This window comes from Cenococcum geophilum (genome assembly GCF_001692895.1).
Source record: "Cenococcum geophilum 1.58 unplaced genomic scaffold K441scaffold_7, whole genome shotgun sequence".
NCBI classification, from domain to species: domain Eukaryota; kingdom Fungi; phylum Ascomycota; class Dothideomycetes; order Gloniales; family Gloniaceae; genus Cenococcum; species Cenococcum geophilum.
In genome coordinates this window covers 3192237-3203548 of record NW_027137565.1, presented here as the reverse complement: position 1 = coordinate 3203548, position 11312 = coordinate 3192237, and the positions used below count along the sequence as shown (strand labels likewise).

Here is an 11312-nt window from a genome sequence, read left to right as displayed (position 1 = left end):
TGACCAACGGCACTTCGGTCGAGAACTTCACGCATGGTCTGGAATATACCGTTCGTTTGCAGCGTCTATCACATCACCAACACTCAACTTATGCTCCATGCGCTTAATCCACGACTTCAACGGTCCGGTTATTCGGCATTGCAACAACACATCAGGAATCTCAAATCATGGAGAGGATATTTAGGCAGGGATAAATCAGCTGAAGGTCAGCGAAGCAATTTTGTTCGCCCATACACCCATGATCCATGTCGAAGAGAATGAGACCCGCGATATCAATATGCTTCAAATGGATTACCTCGAATATGGGGATCGGCCACGGTTGACCAGGGATGGGGAGAAAAGTTTTCAGGCCAATCGACAACCAGTTCCCTATCCATAGTGTTGAGTTGATGTACTTGCGGCTCAAAGCTAGCGCTATCTTATGCTGGGAAATTTCTGGATACATGGGACAACGCAATACTACATATTAGTAGTTTACAACCCCCAAAAAACCAGCTAGCCCCCGAATTGAGAAGGATTTTGAGTTAGCAAGCCTTATGACCCATAGCAAATCGAACCAAGTATATACGCGATACTCCAGACCCTTAAGTAGTATTCAATGCAGGGCTACCCAATACAATCAACATTCACAACATCTGAGGCTATCATCAAAGCTTCTTAACCGAGCTAAAGACTCCCTAGTAAATCATCTAAATATTCAGGTTGTTGCCTCTTCAGCCTACAACCCTCTTGTTTCATGAGTGCCTTGATATCCCGTATCGTAGTTGAACTGTTCTTCTGGGACTGTATATCCCGTCGCCCCTAATGTATGTGCTGGCTGAGAGCTAAAAGGTTTTTGCGTCTCATACGGTAATGGATCAAGGCCAGGAACAGAGTTGGGGGCATCAAAAGCCGTTTTTTCATCAATGTTTTGCATTTGGTTGTATTTTCCGCGGGTGGTAGCACGACGGAAAACGAATACGTCTAGGAGCGCAGCTGCAAAAGTGGAGACGCTGTTTTTTGCGAGTGGTCAATTAGTAAGAGTTCTATATGCATTGTATGTCCTGCTGCATAGCCGAGGGAATAGATATGAAGGCATAAAATAGACTGAACTTAAAGGGGTAGAGTGAACATACAATCCAAGCAGGGTGAAGGCAAATAAAGCCTTGTAAATCCTGCAAACCATGATGCCAGTCTCATCCTCCCAATTTGACTTATTACACACATGCGACAACGTACCACTGCTCCACCAGCTCAACAGCGCAAAGCCGACAGACCAGAGTACAAGGAGGCATCCGTTGAGGCAAACGTTCAGGCGGGGATTAAGTCCACAGCAGCAGTGGAGCACAATAGTTGTCGACAGAGATAGAATAGTTAGGAGAGATACAGCAAGTAACTGTTACGAGGAATCAGTCAGTGATATCTGCTCTTCGCTGGCTAATACCTCATGTCTCAGACACATTGCCCATCCGAGGCTCCCAGATATGATCGATACTTACAAGAATGAATGTCCAAGGCAGATGATAGTGATCATGCGTGAGGTGCCAGAGGAAGTACAACATTATCGATGCGACGATGAGGGCAGAGACCAGCTGTGCACTACGGAGAAGATGGAATGGTACGAAGGGGTAATGAGTTGGCTTGACCTTATCTCGCGCCATGATGTCGGCGATGTATCAGGGTCTAATGTACGCAGGATATAGGTAGACTACTTAATGGAAATGGATATCAGTAGCTGGGTGTAATGAGCGACGATGTTGAATTTTATCGTGGGTGTCAGGGGATGTTGCGACCGCTGCATCCCATTCAGCTGAACTTGGCACCCTTTTTGGGGTCGTTTTGAAACGCCTTTTAATACAAACGCGGAGTTTCGCGACCGTAATAGGCTGCACCTTCTTAAGACCGTAACAGGAGCGGCAGGCTGGCAGTTATTCGCACGCTATCCTACGGCTATTAATCCTCCCGTCTCTAGTAGTAGATCTGACACTGGCGATAGAACCATGTCAATGCCAAGTTCTCTGGTGCTCACTCAGCAACTCCCAATTATTGGGTTGATTACAAAAATCGCGATATTTAGTCCTCGACGCATCACCACCTGTATTTTATAGCTTCGACGTCCTAGAATACACGGATACGCATTGCACTTCAACGATATAGGTTTAAGGAGACACCACAAGTATTGGAAAAACCACTGTTTATCATTATTATCATGGCCTTTTCAATCGCTCTACCATGGTCCTCGGGGGAAGAAAAGATGCATCAACTAATGAGCGTGCCAGAACATGACAATCCGACCTCTTCCATGTTGACACCTCAAGCAAGTTTCATGCTACAAAGAGCGCCTCTCCTAGCCATCGGAACGGTCGATGACCAAGGGCAACCCTGGACAACCATATGGGGTGGAGAATCCGGATTTTCTCAACCCTTAGGGTCTTCTATTATTGGCATCCGAACATTGGTCGATAGGAAGTATGACCCTGTGGTCCAAAGTCTGATAGAAGGCCGAGACGATGGCGAAGTTGTAAAGGGAGAAGGGCTCGGAAAGATGGTGAGCGGGCTGGCCATCGACCTAATGACTAGGAAAAGGGTCAAAATTTACGGGCGGATGATTGCAGCGGCTCTATCACAGATTTCAGAAGATGAAGATAAAGAAGAGATGCACCAAGAATCAGATACATCTGCTCAGGGCCAGGTGCAGCTCGTTGTTAGGATTGAGCAAAGTCTAGGTAAGAGCAGTCCATGGCAATTAAGGCAAATGTTGACAGAAAGGAGGCAACTGCCCTAAATATCTTAATAAAAAAGACATTCGTCCTGCCGCGATATCATCCATACTCTTATCCAAGTCACCAAAACTCTCCCCGGAGGCTTTGAAGCTCTTGGAAAAGGCAGATATGTTCTTTATATCCAGCTGTAACTCTGAGTACGATATGGACACAAATCACCGAGGCGGCCCCCAGGGCTTCGTGAGAGTCTTTTCAAACGATGAAGCTGGTTCCGAACTAGTATATCCAGAGTATAGCGGTAATCGTCTATACCAAACATTAGGTAATCTACAAACAAATCCAGTGGCAGGGCTTGTATTTCCAGACTTCGAAACTGGCGACGTGCTCTATGTCACAGGAACTGTGAAGATTCTTATTGGACTCGAAGCCGCTGCAATTTTACCTCATTCTAACTTGGCTCTTAAAATTAAATTGGCGGAGGCACGCTATGTGCAAAAAGGGCTGCCTTTCCGAGGAATTGCAGGCGAGCCTTCCCCATACAATCCAAATATTCGTCTCCTTGCGGAGGAAGGTAGTCTTGGAGCAGCTTTGAGCCAAACTCTGCCAAACACAGCAAGACTAATTCAGAAAACCCAGATTACCCCTTCAATATGCCGGTTTCGGTTCAGAGTGACTAACCCACTTCCGTATAAGGCTGGACAATGGGTAGCGATGGATTTTTCTTGGAAACTTGACATTGGATACGGTCATATGCGCGACGAAGACCCGCGAAGTCTAAATGATGATTTTATTCGGACCTTTACAATCTCATCGTCGCCGACATCTCTATCACATGATGAGTTTGAAATAACCATCAGGAGAGTAGGGCCAGTCACATCTTTTCTCTTTCAGCAGAGTGAGCGGTCCGGTCTCGAGGTGCCCCTACGAGGTGTAGGAGGTGATTTCATCATCCAGCAAGATAATGGCTCCGAAGTCACCATTCCTTATATTGCCGGTGGCGTCGGTATTACTCCGCTCCTCGGACAACTACCGAACCTACGTCTGGAACGCTTACACTTGCTCTGGACAATTCGAGCTGACGATCTGGAATTGGTTGTTGACACGCTAAAAAATCATTCCGGATTAGAATCTTCAGCAACAATATTTGTCACAGGCTGCGACCCTGAGCATATTACTGAGAATGTATTGGAAGGCTTAGGACGCCTGGGAACGAAGTACAAGATTAGAAGGATGCTGAAGGAAGATTTGAATGTTTTGGAAGCCAAGACTTGGTATTTGTGTGCGGGAAAAGGATTACGAGAGGCTCTCCTAAAGTGGTTTAATAATCGCAATGTCGTGTATGAGGACTTTGATTTTTGAATACTAGAAGTAGTACTATTGTCCCCTTTATTCATCGTCAGGTAAACCAAATTTCAAGGTCAACTCTTTAAATAGCCCATAGTCCTTGCTTCTGCTAAAATGCGAAGCGATTAGTAGACTCCGCGACCACTCCCACAGCAAAAGAACAATAATTACCTAAGGTTTGCCCCACGAACAATCCTCGCACACCTTCGTTTGCCTTTACAAGCCATATACGCCTCTCCCTATACACCTCCTTTTATGACCATAGTAGATGCCTTACGAAAGCATGGACAAGCCGGATAAGGCCACATACAAATGTGCTTCAGGAATAGACTGTAATAAGGCAGAGAAAATGGGGATAACGCTGAGCCGGTATGATTATTCACGGTTAGGAATTGAGGAATCCTTAGGTATCGGAGGTCGGGGTTAGGCTTGGCATAACCTCGGGTTACGCACGACCCCCCAAGGTCCGCGACATATCGTCCACATATCACCCCCCCCCTTTGGTGGTAGCCCCTACTTTTCGGACGCGTTTTTGAGGCCTAGGTTAGTACTAGGTTAGTATAGAGGTGGTTACAGGTCGGCCAGACCACGCTAAAAGGTCGGCCTACTATAAGCGCTAATGAACAATCCCTATATAGGGTAGCCTTAACTTAAAATATAAAGTTATATAGTTAACTAAGCCTAAATCGCTTATTCTACCATATAACTTACCTTTTAATTAAAATTATATTTTAAAGTTAAATATAGCTATAAAATTAAATTAAGTTTCTAATATATTTTAATTTAATTTTAAATATATATAATCTAAAGTTCTTTTTATTATATTTATAATTAAGAATTATTTAAAAATCTTTAGGTATTAAATAAGGCCGCCACTAATCATACACCCCCTAAATGATACACGTACACCCCCTACCTCATATGGTTTGGACGCTTCCTCATTAAGTTAGAACATCACGTGCGTTTGACTTATTTGCGCCTGCATCGCGAAAATCAAAAGTGCGACCGCGACACCACGATTAAGTCTTAATTTTAGTTATAGTACAAGTAGCAGAGTCTAAATTAGATTACGCAGTGCTATGTGAGGCGTTACGCGAATTAATTTAGGTGCTGCTACCTCTGTTTAATGTCTGTAAGCTGCCTCCGCGCCCACACCCGCGCCCCCGCCCGCGCTCGCGCGTGCGCCCGGTAGGAGTCTAGCCAGTATTTCACTCAAATACTAAGGGCTCTCTACGAGTAAATCCGTTGACGCGATTAATAATTATAGAGCTAGTTATAGAGCCAATTGGCCGACCGCGGCGACGCTCTACAATTATAGGCTCTTAGGTGTGAAGTTAAGGTATTAATTTGGATGGGCGCGTACTTTGATTTTCGTGATGCAGGCGCGCACAAGTCAAACGCACGTGATATTCTAACTTAATGAGGAAGCGTCCAAACCAAATGAGGTATGGGGTGTATGCGTATCAATTGGGGGGTGTACGTATATCATTTAGGGGGTGTATAATTAGTGGCGGCCTTAAATAAAAGTTATATTTATTATATTAATTTAAAAAGTATAAATATTTTAAAAAAAATTATATAAATAAGTTAATAATATTTATAATTAGTTTATAATATATTTAAATATAATATAAACTAAATAGGTATAGAACTAGTTTTAAATATATTTAGTACTAAATTAGTATATATTAGCTTATTTTTAATAACTTAAAAATAATTAATAAAAATAGGTTATTAATATTAGGTATAATAAAGCTATTATTTAAATATATATTAATTATTATAAATAACTAGTTATAATATGTTTAGAATATATTTAATATATATAAATAATAATTAAAAAAAAAAAAAAAAAACCTATAAAAATTAATTAAGTTTCTAATATACTTTAATATCAGACGTTCTGCCAAAGGTGAAGACCAAAATAGCTTAGTGCGCGGTTGAACCTCGGAAGAAGTTTTGGGTTCAAGATAAGTCAGGTTGGAGTCGTATGACAGGCTTGAAGCCTCTGTATCGTGCGTAGCTTCGTTTCATCATTCGCGCTGCTTGCGAGAATGCGTCCCGGCCTGTGCACGGAAGATGTGTTTTACGGGGACCACCAGGGAAATACCTCTTTCTTCTATTGGCTATAGGCTCTGAGGGCCACCTGATATGGCGTAATAGAGCTGCGGCTTGTGACAGCAAAGGTCAAGCAGGCTCTGCTGAATGCGAGATTGCATGCTGGGGCATCAAAGGTCCTCTAGGCATCAAAAGTCCGACTTTTGGCTTCGAACCACAGGAACCCTGCGAAAAATTCAGAGCCCAAAAGTTCCTTTGGGTCCCGTGTATGGCGCTTCCGTTGATTGGTTCAACAAAAGCCCCCATATGTTCCGTCGCCATTATCCTCATGACGTCTGTTAATTATCGGTTTTCATTGAGATATAAAGAGCGAATGGTAGCCTTGTGGGCGTCCCAATTAAGTTTCGTAACGGCGGCCGTGGGAAAAGATTCCGCTGGTAATTTTATGGATTGCGATGAGAATGCAGCATTTGCGGTCTCGGGAGGAGAGGAGTATAAATATGTTGTCCTGACCTTAACGGGAGGTTAATTGGGTTGCGCCCGTATCCTAGCCGAATGTCATTGGTTCTTGCTAGAGTCTTTTGAAAGCCGAGCAGGGGTCTCCCGGCCCCTTCGTTATTGGCTGTTCGATAACACAGTGCTGATACTCGCCACCGCGGTTCTTCTTGGCGAGAGACTTGCGGCCGTGTCACGGTGACCCTCTCATCTTCTCCTTCCTGAGGCATCTTCCTCTTCACTCCTTGCTTCACAGCTTGCATCACTCTTGCTTCACTTCTTGCACCGCTTCCTTAAGGCGAGGCATATAATTCATTACGATACTAAACGACCACGCAACAATTCATGAGCGCCTTCATCCTTCGCTCCCCTTCAACTTTGGAAAACTACGTTGCGATGCTTCTCAAACGTCGCTCTCAGCCTTCGTCCAGCGGCCCAACACTTTCCACGCAATCCGTTCTCTGGATATCATACCTATTTTCCAAACACACACACGTGCTCGCAAATGTTCCCAGACGTTGGAGCGAGGACTAGTTGATGGACTTAGTGACTGTCCTCGTTTTGAGGCGTTTTGGGCCCGTCGAAAGACACAGCAGCATCAGTCGCTCTGTTGCGGATCCACATCAGCTCTTCGGCCCACTCCTCCTGTTCCAGTGACATTTGAATGTTCGTCTTTTCATATTCCTCTTGGAACCATGCTGCGAGGTCTCTCATCTCTCTGACTTTAATGGCATCCGAGGATTCTAACTGCATTTTCTCGACTCCGGAAGCGATCGAGCGAGCAGCTACAGGCTGAGATGGTCCATGTCGATGACATCCATCACCCTTTTTAAAGCCATCGGACAGCTCCCTGTCCACAAAAGCCAAAGTGCATGAACCGCATAGGTCACTGCGCTCGAACGGACACTTGATGCCCTCCCGCTGCTTGGCCAAATCCTGGTGCTGGCCTCTGAATGCTTCTGCTCCACCTCCGACTTGTACACTCCCGGTATCAATACCGGATTCAACTGTCTCTGCATCGCCGATACCAGCAAAGGCGCCTGATTCGACGTCACAGCTCTCGTGTACTATAGGGTAGTCAGCTACGTTTGCACGCTTATCCAGTAGTTGGAGCTTTCCGACTGTTGAACGACCCTACAAGGCTTTATCCTGCGTAGGTCTTCCGTCAACTCATCGTGTCCAGGTTCCTTCCAAATCCGAAGAGTCGTGGCATGACCCGTTCAAGACAGTGTTGTCTAACCGGACCACGAAATTGAATGCACAAGCTCATCTCCACTAACTCTACGCTTAGTCACTTACAAATTTTACCACTGTAACGTCTCATAAGTGCAGTTGCAAGAACAATTACAGCGACGACGGTTGCCGGAATAGCCAGCAGTAACGCGACAAGCTCAGTAACATCACTTCTGGACCAGCTTGAGGCGTTGTTCGTATGGATGTTGTCGCCCGTAATTGCTGCATTGATCAGCACTAAGTCAACACTAATTAACTGGAAAGCAGGAAGGCCCCCATCTAGTGCCATCATGGACGACGTAGCTATCAGCCTCCTAACAAACACTCACGCTGAACCAGCAAGATCATTCCGAGCCAGAATTGTATCCATTTACCGTGCGGGTCACCCAAAACATCGAGCTGGGACATTTTGTGTACACTTGAAGGCCCTTCTGCATATGAATGGATCTAGGGGGGCTTCGACTGCAAATATTGAATCACACCAGGGTCAGCGAAGTCTTCGACAAGGACCCTGCGACGTCGCCGAGGGCAACCTCAATTCTTGGACTTACGCCTCCTTGAAACGGTTCCTCGATTGGAATATTTTATAGTATAATTTGCTATCCGTGGATATACTGGCGGTGATCATTACCGGCCCTAGGTTGGCGAACCTGGAGCTGGCGAAAGGAGCACGGTATCCGGAGGTCTTGGCATAAATCGCCCAAGCCACTCTGTTGTATCCCACAGAATTTTCATGCCACGCACAAAGCAGCTTTTCCAACCTTTTAGCCCTAATACTTTGGTATTTTCCGGCTCATCACACTCTGACTCGGGCACAGATTGAAAAACTTCCTATCATTCCACTACGTTTTGGCAGAGCTCAACAACGTTTTACCAGCCGTCCCGAGTCCACCACGTTTGCCCCCCGGCCCAAGCATTAATTCCGGTTGAACACTGGGAATAAGAACACTTCAATGACGTAAAGGGACCGAATAAAACTCAAACCTTCCTGGGATGAGATTTGGACTACATACTGCGTATACTGAGCGAGGAGAGGGCAAGCCAGCAAGGCTGCGGAGGGCAATTGGCCAGCTGTTGCTGCTGTTGATCGCAAAATCTCATAGCACAGAGGGCCAGTTTCGATGCGGATGCGTCAGCTTCCTGGCTCAATGTCACGTTTGGAGCGTTAATCCTGTATTATTGTAATTATGGATGCACTGAAAATACTAATTTATTGTTTAATTGATTATAACCTTGAGAACTATGTACCAGTTCCGATTGCTGCACTCTGCTTGCGCTTCTCGTCAACATCAATTGATGAGCAGTCTGCTTCGCCTCCCCGAGCTCACAAGCATCTTTCGCGCATTGAGGGATTGTGTTTTTCATTTGTCGTTTGCAAAATGAATTACTGCCATTTCGGAAATATCGGGAACTCGCTTAGAGCGACGACGTCGCGCATCCACCCCACCATCAAAATAATATACCCCCTATAGCCCTACCAATATAGCTCTAATATATATAAATAAGGGCTTATTTTATAACTCTATTTTAAGGCTATAAAATAAGGTTATATTTATATAATTTAAAGCCAAATTGGTAGAGCTATAGGGGGTGCTCGTTTTTGGGGGCAGAGGGGCTAGATTAGTCAGCGCAGAGCCTCAATTTAAGTTTTACGGCCACCCCCTATAGCCCCACTAATATAGCTCTATATTTAATAAATAAAGACCTGTTTTATAGCCCTAGAATAGAGCTATAAAATGGGCCTCTATTTATAAAATATAGAGCTATATTGGTGGGGCTATAGGGGGTATACTGCCGTTTTGGAAATATTAGTAAAAATCGCCAAGCCGCAGCAACACATTACCCTCTTACTAAAACAATCCACCCTATATATTTCCACCAATATTAATCCAATTTTTATATATAGAGGCCCATTTTATAGCTCTATTCTAGGGCTATAAAACAGGTCTTTATTTATTAAATATAGAGCTATATTAGTGGGGCTATAGGGGGTGGCCGTAAAACTTAAATTGAGGCTCTGCGCTGACTAATCCAGCCCCTCTCCCCCCAAAAACGAGCACCCCCTATAGCTCTACCAATTTGGCTCCAATTTATATAAATAAGGGCTTATTTTATAACTCTACTTTAAGGCTATAAAATAAGGTTTTATTTATATAAATTGGAGCCATATTGGTAGGGCTATAGGGGGTATATTGTTTTGATGGTGGGGTGGATGCGCGACGTCGTCGCTCTAAGCGAGTTCCCGATATTTCCGAAATGGCAGTAGAATCCTTGGCATGCNGATCCCCGATTTTTGCGCCCAACCCAACGTGTAAAACCGTGAGATAACTAACCCATTTCCACGTTAAACGCCCCTTATTGTATAACGTCCCTGTCGTCAGTTAGTAAGTTCAAGAAGACGTCGCCCTGCTATCTTAGCGCGTTTCCTGGTATTATAGTACCTCCCGCGAACCCTACGGTCTCTACGCTCTATAATATGCATCTAAAATTAATGCATTTTGGATTAAGTTTGTGTATATATTAGGTAGATTTTTAGTATATATAGAACTAAATTTAAATATAAAATGGGCTGTCTTATCCGTAGACTTTATACATAAAATACAGTGGTTTTTAATACATAGTGCACGTAGATTTCACGCATATTAGGTATAAATCTTGTGCATATAATTAAGGCTGCAGAGAGGCTTAATATTCAGCTTAATTTAACTAATTTATATATATTAAATATTCTTTAGGTGATTTCTAAATCGACTACAAAGCCCACCTACATGCGGCTCTGTCACTAGAACTTTATTAAGCCTCCTATACGCGCCGTAGCTAGACGATCAGATCTACGCAATAAGAACGCAAAGCCGGTTGCCAGGTCATAAGAGGTGGAATATTAAGGCCCTACGGGGGGCAGGATGTGTAGGGCACTAAGACGGTCTATATCCGCGCGACAAGTAGGGTTAATCCTAACGATAGTACTAGAGGAGTCCTCCACATGCGTCTCCTGCTTACATAAGCAGAGTCCCTTCTTATTCAGTCTCCGCAGCAACTACTTCGGTATCCGTAGTAGTCACCCTGGACCCCATAGATATAGGCCTATATTAAGGCCTATATTCCTTATAGACAGATTCTATAGCTTCATTCATTCATTTAATATTATTCAGTTTATCAGGTTATAAGCACTCGTTGCTACCAAGCTGCAACGTCAGAAGATTGACACCTTACCATAGGTTGCATTAAGGGTTACTACACCCGTGCTAGGTTATTCCTTACTGCTCTGTATCATTTCTTATTATCAAATCTACGCGTTAAGTTCGTGTATTTACGCGTCAAATTCATTTATTTACGCGTCGCTATGGGTAAAGACTACCCAGGCATTTAACGCCTTAAGAAAGACGGTTTAAATTAGACCCAATATTAGACGCAGCTCAGCACGTACCTACGTGGTGAGGGCCTTCTGTATATTATTTAGGAAGATATAGGCCCACCCCT

At 44.1% G+C, this 11312-nt stretch overlaps 3 protein-coding genes across 3 annotated transcripts; 1 reads left to right on the top strand and 2 right to left on the bottom strand.

The window, feature by feature from the left end:
• Positions 1–299: 299 nt before the first annotated feature.
• K441DRAFT_654554 (uncharacterized protein) lies at positions 300–1775 on the bottom strand. Its single transcript, XM_067647698.1, has 3 exons — positions 1479–1775; positions 1116–1375; positions 300–992 (listed from the first exon to the last, which is right to left on the bottom strand). Exons 1-3 carry the CDS (start codon positions 1638–1640, stop codon positions 719–721), a joined length of 696 nt encoding a protein of 231 aa, XP_067507901.1. The 5' UTR covers positions 1641–1775; the 3' UTR covers positions 300–718.
• Positions 1776–1938: 163 nt separating this feature from the next.
• K441DRAFT_693679 (uncharacterized protein) lies at positions 1939–4242 on the top strand. Its single transcript, XM_067652666.1, has 2 exons — positions 1939–2705; positions 2752–4242. Exons 1-2 carry the CDS (start codon positions 2189–2191, stop codon positions 4059–4061), a joined length of 1827 nt encoding a protein of 608 aa, XP_067507900.1. The 5' UTR covers positions 1939–2188; the 3' UTR covers positions 4062–4242.
• Positions 4243–7142: 2900 nt separating this feature from the next.
• On the bottom strand, positions 7143–8240 carry K441DRAFT_674490 (uncharacterized protein; the record flags this gene model as incomplete). Its single annotated transcript, XM_067650759.1, has 3 exons — positions 7143–7666; positions 7899–8054; positions 8162–8240. The coding sequence occupies 3 exons, from the start codon at positions 8238–8240 to the stop codon at positions 7143–7145; spliced, it is 759 nt and encodes a 252-aa protein (XP_067507899.1).
• Positions 8241–11312: the final 3072 nt, after the last annotated feature.